This window comes from Haliotis cracherodii, unplaced genomic scaffold (genome assembly GCF_022045235.1).
Source record: "Haliotis cracherodii isolate W230 unplaced genomic scaffold, xgHalCrac1.p SCAF_16, whole genome shotgun sequence".
In the NCBI taxonomy this organism is placed as follows: Eukaryota; Metazoa; Mollusca; class Gastropoda; order Lepetellida; family Haliotidae; genus Haliotis; species Haliotis cracherodii.
The window spans coordinates 22632500-22650630 of NW_027266271.1; the positions used below are offsets into that span (position 1 = coordinate 22632500).

General features: G+C 38.9%; 1 protein-coding gene across 1 annotated transcript in view; it reads right to left on the reverse strand.

Annotated features, from left to right (window-relative positions):
* Nucleotides 1-5422: 5422 nt before the first annotated feature.
* The window catches only part of LOC139463484 (guanine nucleotide-binding protein G(s) subunit alpha-like), a 37385-nt gene continuing 24676 nt past the window's right edge, over nt 5423-18131 (reverse strand). The window contains exons 2-12 of the mRNA XM_071244756.1: nt 15708-16118; nt 14266-14338; nt 13774-13828; nt 12923-13036; nt 12610-12707; nt 12347-12401; nt 11917-12002; nt 11243-11422; nt 10158-10300; nt 9583-9719; nt 5423-7699 (exon numbers count right to left, since the gene is read on the reverse strand). Of these exons, the coding sequence (XP_071100857.1) occupies nt 7514-7699; nt 9583-9719; nt 10158-10300; nt 11243-11422; nt 11917-12002; nt 12347-12401; nt 12610-12707; nt 12923-13036; nt 13774-13828; nt 14266-14338; nt 15708-15876 (1296 nt within the window). The 5' untranslated portion in view covers nt 15877-16118 and the 3' untranslated portion in view covers nt 5423-7513. The remainder of the gene's footprint in view (nt 7700-9582; nt 9720-10157; nt 10301-11242; nt 11423-11916; nt 12003-12346; nt 12402-12609; nt 12708-12922; nt 13037-13773; nt 13829-14265; nt 14339-15707; nt 16119-18131) is intronic.

Consider the following 18131-nt stretch of genomic DNA (forward strand, 5'->3'; position numbering starts at 1 on the left):
TGACACCAGGTGTTCTTGATAGGGTAAGCTTGTCCCACCGGTAGCACAAACACTCTCACAAATCCCTGCTGAAACCATAGTCCATCGTACGATTCCGATCATACCATTAGCATTTGTTCATGGTCGTATCGCGACCAGTTTGAAGAGGTCATATTGTGTTACAGAGGTCATATAGCGACCGTGTTGCAGAGGTCATATAACGACTATGTTGCAGAAGTCACATATCGACCTTGTTGCAGATATCATATAACCACTATGTTGCAGAGGTCATATAATGACCATGTTGCAGACGTCATATAACGACCATGTTGCAGGGGTCATATAGCAACAGTGTTTCAGAGATCATAAAACGACCTTGTTGAAGTGCTTATATAATAACCATTTTGTCACATAGCGACAGTGTTGCAGGTGTTGCGAGTGTCACAGTGCCTCAAGAAACAAACTGACCCAACTCAGTTTCACTATTCAGAATATTTAATTATTGCCAAAACCTACAATTACTCAATAGTACACAACTGACAAGTATTAAAAAAATCTGGCAAACTAACATATACGTGGCAAAACAAAATAAGTGAATACTGAAAGTGATGCAGTAACTTCTCCAGTCGGACACAATCCGGATCCTGGTCACAGTTCGATTATCCAACGACCCAGTGTCCACAGAATCAGCCCAACTCAAATCACAGCTACACTTGTCCTGTCTCTCACAAATGACCGACATGGCCGAATACATCACAAGATCCCACTGGTAGGAATGTCACAGACCGACATGGTCAATACAGGGGCCTTGTAAGCCTGAGACGTCCGTCCTGGACCCGTCTCCTCTCCCCAAACAAAACTCTCCCCTAACTCTCACGCCTGGGGATAGGTATACACTTGATGTTATGTACCTTGTTGCAGAGATCGTACAGCGATCATGTTGCCGAGGTCATATGGTGACCGTGTTGCAGATGTCATGTAGCTACCACGTTGCATAGGTTGTATAGCGATCATGTTGCTAGGTCAGGTCATATAGCTACATGTACCATGTTGCAGATGTCATTTAGCTACCATGTTACAGAGGTCATGTAACTACCATCTTGCAGAGGTCATATGGCGATCATGTTGCAGAGGTCATGTAACTGCTATCTTGCAGAGGTCATTTCGCGGCCATGATCAGACGCTATGACATGACTAAAATGCGATTTGAAGCGGCGTTAAATCTAACAGACGCACTGCTTCGAGATAGAACATCCCTCTCGGTATTCTTTAAAGCCCATGCATATCTTAATGTCTGAGATATATGATATTAACTTCCAAAGTACAGCAACCTGAAAATATACGTCTGCTTCGATTTTTAGATTTTCATCCACCACAATTTGCATAACAAAGTGTTCAAGTATACAAAAGCCTAATGGTGGCACTATGGTATACTTCTTTTTTTAAATCGAATTTTCGATTTCTTTCTCGTTGCCTCGAGTTTTTTCTCGTTACTTCGATTATTTTCTCGTATTTAATTTATTTGCTCGAAAAATATGTTTTTTCTCGTTATCTCAAAAACTTGGAATTTTTTTTCTGTTTGATTCGGTTATTTTTTCGTTATTTTGATTGTATTGTCATTACGAGTTTATTCACGTTGTTTCGATTATTTTCATGTTATTTCAACTATTACTCGAGATTTCGAGTTTTTGAAATAAACTTGAAATAACGAGAAAATAATCGAAATGACTAATGCCTTACTACTCTTGTCATTATTGAAGTATTCATTTAGTTTCTGACAAAGCTGCCGCCGAAAAAACAAGGTCAGTCATTGGCAATAAAATAATACAGTCACAGTTCAAAGGCACAGTTCATCAGGCATTATCTGGGCATTCTAGGATTCTGATCAGTCGTGTGACTGGTCGCGTAATGTCACAGTCAAGATAGTTAGTATCCACTGGATGCCCCGTCAAGATAGTCAGTGTCCACTGGATGTGTGGTCAAGATAGTCAGTGTCCACTGGACGTGTGGTCAAGATAGTCAGTGTCCTCTGGATGTGTAGTCAAGCTAGTCAGTGTCCACTGGATGCCCCGTCAAGATAGTCAGTGTCCACTGGATGTGTGGTCAAGATAGTCAGTGTCAACTGGATGCACCGACAAGATAGTCAGTGTCCACTGGATGTGTGGTCAAGATAGTCAGTGTCCACTGGATGCACCGACAAGATAGTCAGTGTCCACTGGATGTGTGGTCAAGATAGCCAGTGTCCACTGGATTTGTGGTCAATATAGTCAGTGTCCACTGGATGTGTGGTCAAGAGAGTCAGTGTCCACTGGATGTGTGGTCAAGATAGTCAGTGTCCATTGGATGTGTGGTCAAGATAGTGTCCATTTGATGCGACGTCAAGATAGACAGTGTCCACTGGATGCCCCGTCAAGATAGTAAGTGTTCACTGAATGCCCCGTCAAGATAGGCAGTGTCAACTGGATGCACGGCCAAGATAGTCAGTGTTCACTGGATGTGTGGTCAAGATAGCCAGTGTCCACTGGATGTGTGGTCAAGATAGTCAGTGTCCACTTGATTTGTGGTCAAGATAGTCAGTGTCCACTGGATTTGTGGTCAAGATAGCTAGTGTCCACTGGATTTGTGGTCAAGATAGCTAGTGTCCACTGGATGTGTGGTCAAGATAGACAGTGTCAATTGGATTTGTGGTCAAGATAGTGTCCATTTGATGCGACGTCAAGATAGTCAGTGTCCACTAGATGCCCCGTCAAGATAGTAAGTGTTCACTGAATGCCCCGTCAAGATAGTCAGTGTCAACTGGATGCACCGACAAGATAGTCAGTGTCAACTGGATGCACCGACAAGATAGTCAGTGTCCACTGGATGTGTGGTCAAGATAGTCAGTGTCCACTGGATTTGTGGTCAAGATAGTCAGTGCCCACTGGATGTGTGGTCAAGATAATCAGTGTCCGCTGGACGTGTGGTCAATATAGTGTCCACTGGATGCGCCGTCAAGATACATAGTGTCCACTGAATTACCGTCAAGATAGTCATTGTCAATTGGATTTGTGGTCAAGATAGTGTCCATTTGATGCGACGTCAAGACAGTCAGTGTCCACTGGATGCCCCGTCAAGATAGTAAGTGTTCACTATCACTATCACAAGATAGTAAGTGTTCTTGATGTGTGGTCAAGATAGCCAGTGTCCACTGGATTTGTGGTCAAGATAGTCAGTGTCCACTGGATGTGTGGTCAAGATAATCAGTGTCCGCTGGACGTGTGGTCAATATAGTGTCCACTGGATGCGCCGTCAAGATACATAGTGTCCACTGAATCCACCGTCAAGATAGTCAGTGTCAATTGGATTTGTGGTCAAGATAGTCAGTGGCCACTGGATGTGTGGTCAAGATAATCAGTGTCCACTGAATCCACCGTCCAGATAGTGTCCAATGAATGTAGGGTCAAGATAGTCAGTGTAAACTGGATGCGTTTGTCAATATCAAGTTTGATGTAGAGTACAGGATATCAGGTTATCATCCGTGTAACCTCAGTCTGTACTGAGTGACACCACCTGCTTGATTGTTGTTTTTAGTGATCAGTGAGTGTGTTTTATCATCTGTGGTCTGTAAAAAACACCAATGCAGGATTATTCGTTGGATATTGAAGGAGGAAGACATTTCAGCCAGCACCAGGGGTACATTGTTCCTTCATTAAGGGTGATATAGGCCAGGACCAAGAGAGACATTTCAGCTGGCCCGTAAACATAGCATCAGCTATACATGATTCCTTTATCGAGGCTGATATAGGCCAAGAACAAGAGAGACATTTAAGCTAGCATGTAAACCTAGCATAAGCTATACATTATTTCTTCAGTGAGGCTGATACAGGCCAAGACCAAGAGAGACATTTAAGCTAGCATGTAAACCTAGCATCAGCTATACATTATTTCTTCACTGAGGCTGATACAGGCCAAGACCAAGAGAGACATTTAAGCTAGCATGTAAACCTAGCATCAGCTATACATTATTCCTTCACTGAGGCTGATATAGGCCAAGACCAAGAGAGACATTTAAGCTAGCACGTAAACCTAGCATCAGCTAAACATTATTCCTTCACTAAGGCTGATACAGGGAAAGACCGAGAGAGACATTTAAGCTAGCACGTAAAGCTAACATCAGTTTACATTATTCCTTCATAGATGTTGCTATGTATCAAGACACAGAGAGGTATTTCAGCTAGCACGTAAACCTTGCATCAGCTGAAGATCATTCCTTCATAGATGTTGCTATGAATCAAGACACAGAGAGACATTTCAGCTAGCACGTAAACCTTGCATCAGCTGAAGATCATTCTTTCATGGAGTTTGCTATGGATCAAGACCAAGAGAGACATTTAAGCTAGCACGTAAACCTAGCATCAGCTTACATTATTCCTTCATAGATGTTGCGATGTATCAAGACACAGAGAGGTATTTCAGCTAGCATGTAAACTTTGCATCAGCTGAAGATCATTCCTTCATAGATGTTGCTATGGATCAAGACACACACAGATATTTCAGCTAGCACGTAAACCTTGCATCAGTTGAAGATCATTCCTTCATAGATGTTGCTATGGATCAAGACACACAGAGACATTTCACCTAGCACGTAAACCTTGCATCAGCTGAAGATCATTCCTTCATAGATGTTGCTATGGATCAAGACACACAGAGATATTTCACCTAGCACGTAAACCTTGCATCAGCTGAAGATCATTCTTTCATAGATGTTGTTATGGATCAAGACACAGAGAGACATTTCAGCTAGCACGTAAACCTTGCGTCAGCTGAAGATCATTCTTTCATGGATGTTGCTATGGATCAAGACACAGAGAGACATTCAGCTTGCACGTAAACCTTGCATCAGCTGAAGATCATTCTTTCATAGATGTTGCTATGGATCAAGACACGGAGATACATGTCAGCTTGAACGTAGATCACGCATCAGCTGTACATTATTCCTTTATTGAGGCTGATATAGGCCAAGACCAAAAGAGACTTTTCAGCTAGTACCTAGCATCGGCTTTGCATTATTCTTTCACAGAAGTTTATGTACGCTTGGATGAATATGCTACCTCAGTAAGTTTAAATCACGCCATTCAAACAGAACATTCGAATTACGTTTTATGATCTGGTACACATGAGTAACTAATTACATAGAGTTAATGCTTCAATTTCAGTCATAATTATGACGTCTAGAAATTCACTGGAAATAGGTACCAGGCCCTGGAGTATCGTCTCAGTATTAATTCAATTTCTGGTCTTTTCTCATTACCGCGAGCAATCTGGACACTGTATGACGAATACTCTCATTAGGTAATTACATCTGACAATCACTTCACACACATGGACATAGTTTGTAGTAATTGATTTTATTCCAGAAACAGAATGAAATAGAATTATGGTTTGCATATTTAGCATTGTGAAATAACCAGTAAAAACTAACAAAATGATTTCATATTGAAAACGAAATATGAAGATTAAAACGCAGCCATATCCTGAACGGAATTGACAAAAAATACTCGGGAAAAGACTCCCATTGCCGTGAAACAAGAAAATTAATGTAATAAGCAGTGAATTGATTTTTAAATATCATATGATAAACTAAAATTGAAAACAGACACATGTATTCACGGCTATTACACACCACGTTTTATGTGAATTGAACATCGACAATGTGTACGTGAAGCAAGTTGCTGGTATATATTCAGGGCACAGTGTTTTCCTTGATTTGCAATTTATCATATTTAATATGTACAATGGGATCATTACTGTCTCTCTACAACAGCTGTTGTTTTTCGATCGCACAAAAGGCTGAGGGTTTTGAGTTCTATTATTTTAATCATATACTGACACCATAGAAACGCAATGAGAAGGACTAACGATCTGGTATTGTGTTTCACTTTGAATTTCTTTTATATCAAATTATTGGTTAGATTGTATCGTGGTTACGTGAAACCGTTACGACCCTAGATTCAGATCATGGTGTTTACACTTACACGGCTCTCATCTTTCGAATTATATTATTTCATACCAATATAAATACAGTAAACTACGGTTATAACGAACTCGAAGGGACTACTAATTTTAGTTCGTTATAACCGTAGTTCGTTATAAGCATATATACAGCATAACTACAGCAAATAGTTAAGACCAAAAAGTAAGTTCGTTATATCCGTCAGTTCGTTATAAGCGAGTTCGTTATAACCGTAGTTTACTGTACTCATCTCCAGATTTGACATGAATGTTTTGAATGCTGCGTTTTATAAATGTATCAGCATATGACAACAATGAATTTGTTTTGCGCATAGTTCATATTCATATTCAGTAAGGGAGCGACCATTTGATATTTTGAGGGTTGGGGCCTGGGGTTTGACACAAAAAAAAGGATATAAATTGTCCCAGAAAATGCTTGAAAATAAGAAATTGTCTGCCACATTGTTTGGAATTGTTTTTTATTAAGGCTCATAGGTTTACTTAAAACAATATCTAGTCTCCCCTATCTCCCATCTACCATATCCCCTACCCTCAGAATATAGAATGGTTGATCTGTTTCTGTGCAGTTCCATTATGGAAGATGGACATTACATTTTTAAGTAATGGTCTCTTCTTTGGCGGCATCATCAAACTGATTTGCTGCTGTCAATGCACATAATACTGTAGATTATACATGGTCTTTGTAAGTCGCAACTGCAGAAACTGTCTATTCAGTGAAAGCAATAATTATGCAAATAAAGCAACTCGGGATCGTGGTGATAGGAAAAACATCTACATCAAATTGTCAGATTCCTATGCACAATTTCACAGCCTTGGATTATATACAAAAGACACTGTTGCATTATCAAAGTAACACTAGGATAACAAACAATAGTATTCTCTTTTTGAAAGACGAGTCAACTGCGTTACTTCGATAGTAGCGGCAGTATTGTCAGATCTATACAAGGTTGATGACGTAGTTCGTGATGTCACTCAAGCACATGATGACGTCATGATGACGTAGAAGTTGATTTGTCCATGACGAAGCGATTGATGACACCATACATTAATGTCGTTTAAACGTGATTGATTTGGCCTTTCGGTTCAAAGCACAATTAGGCCTGAGCATCTGACACATACGTTTGTCATCTCACATCTACATCTGTCATCCATCAGGATACGAATAGTCTGCCAAAGTGTTCATCTTTTGCCACACAAACTGGATTTATCACTTGAAAGTCGTTTCGCTTCAGTCACATATTCCACAAGTTTGTTGACTGTATGGTCAAAGCATATGCACAACTTCGACACATGCAGATACATATGGGTTACTTGAATAAAGGCAGTACGTTGTACAATACCTGGGTATCTCGAACTTTAACCATTCCATACATCATTGAAGATGATGATCTTATGGACCCAATATGGTCTTTATTGTACAATCCGCTTATCTCGAACACCGTATAACTCGATAGGTGTTCGATGGTGTCCATGAGTTAAGAGCTTTTAGTGAAGGTGATGGTGAATCTCCTGTGCGTGGAGTCTATATGATACCAAACCGCTCCAGGTGCTTCCGTATGATCAAAGAACGACAACCCTCGAGGACCTTTGTAATGTTTTTTGTATCGACGGCACATGTGTAGTAGTACTGGCAGGTATGGAACTGGTGCCAGTCTGGATCTTGGTCTTGAAGACATTGGCGTAACTTCAGGTCCCCCGTTACGATTCTCTAGAATAGAAAATACAGAGTTCAGAACAAGAAGATTTATGAACGTTATAGTCAGTGCCGCTTTCAACAGTATTCTATTTATAAAACGGCGTGCCAGTATGATGTTGGATAAAAGCCCGAAGTTATCCAGGTCTTAGACGTTTACTACTTTGGTGAAAAAAACGAGCACAGGTAGGGTGCTGACAAACCTAGAAACATAATCGAAACTGGATTCGAAACCAAAATGATAAGTTTCTGACACGCCCTTGGGAAGCAACTCTGCACAGCGAATTGCGGCGCCTTAAACGACTGGGCCACTCGCGTCCTAATGAACGTTAGAAGATGACTAAACGTCCATCATGAACTATAACCAGCAAATACATTACACTTCTCATTTAGTGCGAAACATCTTTTTTTCAGAAAATCATTTTGCTTGTGCAGAATTTCATGATCCGTAGAGAATCTTTATCGACCTTTTTTCTAAAAATAAAAATAATAAAAAAATAATAAAATAATAATTCTAGTCTGGAGGTATGGATAACAGGGCAAATTCGTCTGGTCCCCAGAACACCGAGCGAACACTGAATCAGAACATTCATGGAACTCAAATGAAAAGTAGCCATTTGTGTGTGTAAAATCCATTTTTGTGTTTCGAATAAATTGTTCATCCATTTGCCTATTGTGAAATGTTGATCCTTTTGTCAAAAAGGCTTTCTTCATAATTAATCACACGAGGCACGAAATGTAGTACAACAACAATATAAACGTGTACGTTTATAGTGATGACGCCTGGTGTTCGCCAAACTGATGAGCATGTCCTGCTTTGAGGGTATCACCTGTCAGTATTGTAAGAACAATCATTGTATTATTCTCCGTTCTAAAACGGTTCTTCGTGTTGAAGCTGTTGATGATACAAAGCGTAGATTGATTTCTTTTGTGCACGATATGTAAATATTATCGATTTCCTTTCGTAGCTTCTGTTACACGTCTTCTTAAAGCTCACAGGCAGGTAAAGTAATCATCATAGAGAGTAAGCTGTACGTGTCCGTACAATAACAAAATTTGTTTATTAATCCTACACAGTATACTTTCTGTTCGTCCTTACGTGACCGGAAAGCTAGGAACGTTGTATTCACTGCGTGTCAGCAGATTGCACACATAAGAAGATTTGTAGACACATGACCTGTACTTCATAAGGTAAAGCATCTTTGTATTAAATCAGCATTCACATGCATTACCAACACGCGACGAAATGTTGCATACGTTTATACACGTGCCCATTGATACAAGCCTAGGCCAGTAATCACCTGATGGCTGGACGACATTTATATATCCACAACAGGGGAGATAACTATGTGCGTGTTCAACCCACAATGGTTTGCTGCCGGAGACTTCATCAACCTTTGAATGTAATTTCTTGCATATCGTTATTTCAATTTCGTTCATTTTATGATTTGTTTTAAGAAAGCAGGCACGGTGATGCTTTACACAATTCCTTTATTTTTGAAATTGATCGATGACGTATTAAAACCATGATCCTACTCTTGGGTTCCCTTAAGTTGTTAACGTCAACGGACAGCCTCTTTTTGGGGGCTTTCCTTTCAAATAAGGCTAACACGCCCTGATATATAGTACGCAAAAGAAAACCCGATACTTTCATATTCTTATAGTCAATCTGTCATTGGAGGACAGATTAGTTATAGTAATATGAAAGAATCTAGTCTTATTTAACTTCTTTTGAGTAGCATAGCCGTGATACAGCTCAAACAAACTTTGAAGCAAACAACTCACAGATACTCACCTGTCTATTGAAACTTATCGAACCTCTTACCCGTCATCATAAATGACACTCTGTTTCAGTATTTCGCCATTAATGTATGATTGTAAAATAGACGTCCACTCACCATGAAAATGTTGCGGATATACACTGCTGCTTTGATGGTGCCTGGGTCGACGTCAGTACGAGACGTTTTCTTGCTCCTTTTTTTCGGCACTTCGTCATTGCCTGGGAAAGAGTTAATAAAGTCCAGTCGTTCATTGGCTGAAAAAAAGAGAGTAGTAAAATTAGTATGGTAAGTCGCCATCATTTCATTGTAATTTGGCAAAATGAATCGATGAGACAAAAACAAATGGGTGAGGAAGTTTGGTTTTACGCCGCTTTAAGCAATATTCCTGCAATATAAGGAAGGGGGGCACAAGAAAATGGCTTCACACGCTGGGAACTGAGCCCGACCTTTCCGCGTTACGAGCCACCAATCAACCAACGGTTAAGGAAATGGTGAAGCGTGAGAATTGATATTATATGCCAGAACAAGAACGACAATATAGAATTTAAAGGAGTACAGTGTAAAGTAGAATTGTAGGGCAGGTCATATTTAGATTGCATGATTACCTTCATATTTTCAAAACTGACAAGTTGTTGTTTTTATAGATGAGATTAAAATTATACCAACCAACAGCATCTAACACTTCAACTTACCTGTAGGTTCGAATTTTTCATAGTCTGGAAATACATGCGGATATTTGCTTGTGAGTTCAAGGGGTGTGTGGTTGCGGGATAATTTTTCCGCCAAAATGTCGATTTTGTTCAAAAACAGAAGACAAGAAACGTGCCTCAGAAACCTGAAACATAAAATGCATATACAATGAAAATGTGAAACAATATAAGTAAAATCAGTATGGCCTTAGTGGCAGATTCACAATTTTTTGCTTTCATATAGGTTTTGAAAACGTTATTGTTTGTAAAGTGAATTCCAAGATATTTATAATCGTTAACATATTCGATTGGTGAGCTATTTAATAATATATTTTACTCTTGTCTCTTTTTGTACCAGAAAAACCTACATTTTTTTTTTTTATTAGAATTGACATGCAACTTTTACAGCAAACTGAAAAGATCGAACATATTTTGTAAATTTGGATGATTAAAAACAAAACAGCATTCTCTGCATATAGAAATGCGAACAAAACAGACCATTAAGTGAGTTAGATTGAATAAATGTACTTTGGCAGTTTTGATAATATAAAAATGGTTCCAGATCAATGGGACAATGAAAACAATATTGGGGACAAATTTTCTCCCTGACGGACACCAACAAGACAAGGAAATTGTTTAGACTAAACAGCTTTTGTACACACACGTGACTTAATGCCATAGTTTTTTTTAACAATACTATGAATAAGTACCAACACTCGTAACAATCCCCTATGTAAACTAATTGCAAATAAGAAAGAGAATTTACGGATGTCAACTTCTTTGTTATGTGTGTACACTCATAACGTTGTGTTCCTCATAATAAATAAGTTGTCTTCCATAAATTCTCTTCCTTATGTGTATCACTTCTAAATACCACTCAAAGACTTAATTGCAAATTGCTGTGTAAACTATTTACCTATCAATGAATTCATTTCCATCATGTCTATAAACTAATGAAATTATCAAGCATTTCTTTTTCTATAAAAAATACGCAACGTCTGGATCTTTGCTCATAATATCAATAACGGTAATGTCTAGTTCAGACTCGTTTATTATCACCAACTAACACAGTTCCAATTCTCACTTACCTATTGTTCCAGACCTGTTCAAAGATCTCCAGCGCCTCCAACAATCTGTTCTTCTCTGGATCTTCCCTCAACGTAACGTCAAAACTGCTGACGTCGGCCACAAAGACGTTGGCAACGACACTGTCGAACATCTGAATCCACTTCTTCCTCTCTCCTCGCTGTCCCCCAACGTCGTAAACACTGTAACATATAGGAAAGTGAGTGAGTATGGTTTAACGAGGCTTTAAGCAAAATTGCAGCAATATCACGGCGGGGGACACCAGAAAGGGGCTTCACACATTGTACCCATGTCGGGAATAGAACCTGGGTCTTCGGCGTGACGAGCGAACACTTTAACCACTAGGCTATCCGACCGCCCCGAACAGAGCGTCATTACGATTTCATAGTCAACTTAAAGTATCACATGAGCTATTAAGACTATATAGTGAGTGAGTGAACATGGTGGAACGCCTCTTTAAGCAACCCATGTACCCATGAGGAGAATCGAACTAGGTTTCAGTGTGACGAGCGAACCCATTAACCACAAGGCCACCCAACTCTCCTTTGACTACATATACGCTGAATCTATATTAAAATATGAATACCCCAAATCAAATTATGTATGTGGTAATGAAACACTGAAAATGAAATATATTTCCCTTCTTTGTAAAATATAAACAGCAAAAGGGCCATACCTGAACTGAACTTGTTGTCCGGAATCATTAACTGCAAAGTCTATGTGTTGTATGCATGTTGTGACGACACGACAGCGGAGGATATCCTGGAGCAAATAAACAAGGTTTAGTACATAGTACATTGAATGAATTACACTGAGTATATTTAGTTGTTAATAATGTATTTATCGTCGTTACAGTAAGAAAATACAGAGATATATTAATGAAATACTGTTAAAATAGGCGTCTCACGCACGCACTCACGCACGCACGCACGCACTCACTCAGGTTTGTATTTGTTTCCACTATGATGAAAGCAAATGAGCGCGGGTTGGTGCTAAGCGGAAATACTACATGTAAAGGGACGCAACACTGCAACTGCATTGGTCACCCTACCCAATGAGCTACTCATGTCCCCGTCAGTAATAAAGCATGTACTTTTTTAACTCACCTGATCAGAAGGGAGGTAATCAGGACTGCGTATTTCGTTGACTTTGTCTAAAAAACTGAAAGTATAAATAAATAAATGTTGAAGTATTTTATGTGTACCGTTATAAATGTTATGTTTTAATGATCAACAACCAAGGGTATTATTCCTGCTTATAAATGAAATACATGGGGTAAATTATATTTTGACCACCAATTGAAAATTATACATGAACATATTAGTTCACAAAATGAAAATAAGAAGCAATTTATTTAAACTTCACTCACTATTTTGCACAGTCCAACAACTGGTATTCGTTACAACGACTGTAGCTTTCCTGGACACCCTTGTCTTTCCACAGCCGTTCTGTGTGTGTCAGGAAGTCCTGGAAACAGAATTCAAACCTCCATACTGGTGTTTTACTTTATCAATTCCACAAATAGAGTGTGGGCATTCCGGGATGTGCCCAGGGCCCTATGCGTGTCGTTAGGGGCAACTATCGAGTGGTCAGGCTCGCTGACTTGGTTGGTGTCCCAATTGCGTTAGTCGATGCTCATTATGTCAGTCACTGAAATGAGACAAAGAAAACAATCTACTTACGTGTGAAACCGGCCTATCTGCATCCTGTGCCTCCTCCAACAGCAGATCAATACTCTTCTGGTTTTCTTCGTCATGTAAAGATATATCCAATTGTGGCATAGCCATTAGTACTGCCTGCAATATATAAAGTAAGTTTTAATTTCATAACAGAAAATTTTCTCTGAAAAGAGGGCTTTGTTAAATTCATGTCATAAAAGAAATAATACATGAATTTCCCAAAGCGTGTCAGAAAACCAAGGTTCTCCCAAAATATGTTTCTAAGTGTGCATGATGCACTTGACCTGCATCATTTCGGATTTTCCGCCCACAAGCTGACCTGTCGATATATAACTCGATTACTGGAATAACTGGAGAGGAATTTGGAAGTGATACACATACGAGAGAGAATTAATTGATGATAACTTCTTTATTATGGGGAGCACAACATTTCGGGGTATATGCTTACTCCTTCATTTGGACATTCACCTAATGAAGGAGTAAGCATATACTACGAAACGTGTTCCTCATAATAAAGAAGTTGACATCCATAAATTCTCTCCCTGATTCCGAGGAATAAGGCGTTGCAAGACTAACTGCCTCGGACCTAGACTTGAGCCACCCAGTATCAACACCACACCTGTGCTCGTCTGTGCGAGTGAACAAAGTTATAGACACTAAAATATTTTAACGAAATAAAATGGACATGCCATTCTAAGCTGTATTATTCAATGAGCAGGTTCTGTCAATCTCATTATTATATGTTATGAGTATGAGATGCCTGAAGATGGTCTACCACAATTGTGATACTTGTTCATTTTGTGAACAAAATATGTTTCAATTAGTCATGGGATAAAAATAGTGTTGGTACATACCAGAATGGAGTCCCTGATATTCCTCTTGATGTCAACTATTTTTGACATTCTCTCCCTAAAAGAAACAAATATACCATAATTACCTGAATAAAACGAATAACTAAGATCATCGGGGAACACAAACTGTAGTAAACATGTGAGTGAGTGAGTGATTTGGGGTTAACGCCGCTTTTAACAGTATTCCAGTTATATCACGGGGTGTCAGCTTAATGTGGGAGGAACGCCCGAGGAGATGCAGGTCTCAGACGTTTACCACTTCAGTGAAACCCACGAGCACGGGTATGGTGCTGACAAACCTAGAAACATAATCGGGGCGAACCGGGATTCGAACCCACAATCATAGGTTTCTGGCGTGCCCAAGTAAACATGTGAGGACAGTATCTGTTGTTATGCGGGATGTATCTTTTAAGCAAGTATCTTCTAGGACATAGTAAGAGAAGTGTTGACTTGTTATATGTAGAAGATTTGATGGAACCAGTGGTTTATGCTCACCTGTTGTCAAAACCATTGATATGAATAATTCTCATTTGTTTCGTGATTGTACTTTTCCCGGATTCGCCAGTTCCTGGAAATTCAAAGAAAAACTCACAAATGTTTATCTGAACTATTACAAAATGTAAGTGTCATAACGTAAATATTTGTTTTATTAACATATACACACGTTGACATATCTTGTATCTGACATTCGTAGATAAACAAGGATATGGATTCAGAGGGTATTGCTCTTTGATGAAGATATTAAATACATCCATTGTTTTGCATAAAAAAACACATAAATATGATGAAACTTGAAACAAGAATTCGATATGTCATTACAATCACACTCAAGTTAACCTAAGCGTTAAATTGATTTCATTCGCACATATATCAAGTAGTTTCATTTATTCGTATGCTTCCCTAAATGTTTCATAGATGAATGAAAGATATCATAAAACGTATCATAAAAACACATCTGAAAATACAAACATTCTATCGCGAATAATAAACAGCTCGAGTTTACGACTCATGGTTGAATAAGGACATTTATTTGTGGCTTCTAGAGTACATCATAAATATATCAAGATGCAGTTAACTGCTCGTTGCTGTGAACATATAAGGTGGGCGAGTTATTTATTAATCCAAACTTCAGAGGGTCAATTATTGGGCAATGTTTCTTGACAACCCTTTGGATGTGGGGCAACCTGGAGTGTTTGCATAAGGCTAACTTCTCTGGAATCAGTTTAATGCAGTTCAGTGATTTATTATCGCAGAACATTTGCTTGGAGAATTCTGCTTGAGTGCGTTGAGTCTATTTACAAAGTAGTGTAAACGGAAGCGCTCACATACAGTTAATACCGTGTATACGGAACCACCAGCTTCTTGGTGATTACTTCTTCGGACGCTTATATGTATATACGGCACGTTATCTGTATCTAGGATTCGATAATCCGGACACTTGTTAATCCGGACGATTTCACTTTGCAACTTCCCGTCCGAATAAACAGGTTCCGAACAGTTGAACTGACGTCTATACATTTGCTTTTAGTTACATTGCAAAGTTTATATTTAACGAATATGAGTTTACAATGAAGTGAATTGGTATCGACTGTTGGCGTTCTATTATCTAATGGCAAGCATTATCAGATTCTACAAACAGTTCTCAAGCAAATATCCCAATTGCGTGGATCGATGCTCATGATATCAATCACTGGATTGTGTGGTCCAGACAGAATTGATTACATACAGACTGCCGTCATTAACTGAAATAGTGCTGTGCGCGGCGTTAAACAAGAAACAAAACCAATAGACATTTCAAGTTTGATTTCGAAAGTAAACTTAACGTTTGCTTTGAACGAAAAGCTGTTTGAATTGAAAATTGAAAACTTTGATACCAGTGCCTCTATGTACAGTATGGTCTTTGTGTCTGGGTTATGTTTGAATGTGAAAAACCTTACCAAGCATAAGAAGCTTTAGTCTTTTCATTTCATCTTTGTGGTATTTTGACAACATCTTGGTCAACTGTTTGTCGCGCAGGCGGGCTTCTTTGTGTTCCTCGGCAGTGGGATAGAATGGATTCGTGTCGTCTACACAACCTCCAAAACACGCCATGACTTGATCACGCATATCTAAACAGTGGCAGCTGATTGGATGAAGAGGAAATCCGGTGCAGTTAAATGGCCATTGGTCAGTTTGATATATTCATTCGTAGGCTTAACAAACAAGTCCGTCCTCTGTTCAACGAATATGTCAGTAGAAATTAACAGTATGTGCGCTCCGTCACCGTATCAAAACTGAGCTTCGATGCGAACCAGCCTAGTTGTACCCTTCGCTGATGACAAGAACCCTCAGACAAAAACAGGGAAAATCTGAAACAAATAAGTCAGAATTTCTTACAGACAATAAGTATAAGTCCATATTCGTTTTATAATGAAATATTTCCAGGTTTTGCAGGACTAACACATTGACGTTTTTGCTGTGAACTTGCTTATAACGAACAGGATATTAACTATTTGTCTAGATTTATACAAGTTAAGAAAAAACAGTATATTCTAACCTCAAACAAATCTCAGTTCAAAGTCAAACGACCTATTTGTACTAAGGTATCAGAGGCCCAGCCTGTTATCATTAGGGGAAAAGATACCACAATGTTATGAATAGAGGGAACGAAAATAACGCCCCTGTCTACATGAATAGAACGAAATTTAAGGATGTCTCTTTTAGAACGGGTTAATTATAGGAAATGTATAGTTTTTACTTTTGTTTATATATTTTGAGATGATCGTAACACATTTATTATTTTCATTATATATCCCCTTTCACGACCCCCTAAACGTGGGTGTGTGTCTGTGTGTTTGTGAGAGTGTATGTGTGTCTCTGTGTGTGTGTGTCGGTGTGTGTTTGTGCATGTGTGTGTATGTGAATGTGTGTTTGTGTGTGTGTATTTGTGTATGTCTATGTATGTGTGTGCGTGTGTATGTGTTATGTGTTCGAATGTGTGTGTGTTTGTGTATGTTTGTGGAAGTGTGTGTGTCTGCGAGTATGTGTGCGTCTGTGTGTGCAAGTGTGTGTGTGTGTCTGAGAGTGTGATTTGGTGTATGTCTACGAGTATGGGTGTGTCTGCGAATGTGTGTGTGTGTGTGTCTGCGAGTGTGAGTGTGTGTGTGTCTGTGGGGGTGAGTGTGATTGTGCTTCTGTTTGCGTGTGTGTTGGACTAACATCTCGTCTCTGGAATGAACATATGTTACAGGAAAAACACAGTGGTAAATTATCTTAATAAAAAAATTAAAAAGAAGTGTGTGTGTGTGTGTGTGTGTGTGTGTGTGTGTGTGTGTGTGTGTGTGTGTGTGTGTGTGTGTGTGTGTGTGTGTGTGTGTGTGTGTTGTTTCAGCCGTTGTATATCAACAAACGTGTGGTGAAACTTCGTGTATAAACTTAAGCGTGTTAACCATCATTCGAAATTGAAACATTCACCCTCAGTATTTTGAAAAACGCGTACTGAGATGTTGAGGTATCCTAAAATGTATCATATGTCTTATTTACGAAATGTTATGAACATTAATATTCAAATGATGCCAGAACAAAGATTAAAATTATGAATTGAGACAAACTCATTCGGAATCATTGGAACAAAATCATACCAATATGTTTCAGAAATACACTTAAACCAATAGCGTAATGTGCTAAACAATTATGCATGACTTGATAATACATGGTTTGGTGATTATCAATAATATGTTTTGCTTAGAAAAGCGTTTGTTAACAAATGAACGAATGTCCAAGAAAGATGATAAACTAACAAAATGAACTCTTTGGACAGCTTACCTTGCACACACGACCGCGATAGAGTGTATTTTACTTGAGTGGTGAGCAGTGCAGTGTACAGTAGCTTAAGGCGGGTCACAGTAGGCACGACAACAAGGAGGTCTCATCCTTCCCCTATCATTTGTATAATTTTAGACTTTAATCTCCTTGTTATCTCCTTACCGTGTGGTAAATGATAACGAAACTATATTTGGAACACTTAGGGTATAAAGGGCTTCTCTCAAACAAACAAAGATAACAAATCAATGTCCGCATAACTGTCATGTGCCTTAATGTGATTCATTTAATTACTCTTTCCAGTGAGATGTGCTGGTCTTCCTCCTCAAGAGTGTGCAACCACTCCCCCACTTCCTGGAATCCTGAATACTATCTAATTTTTCACTCTCATTGCTCACCCCCGAAACCCGAATACTACACAAATATCAAAAGCATCACTTGTTTGACAACGGTATAAGGATATATACCGAAATGTCGCTTTTATAGTATTAAAAAAGTTGTTATCCATAAATTGTATCTACATTGGTCAACATCTACGTGATGCCTATCAAACAATTCAT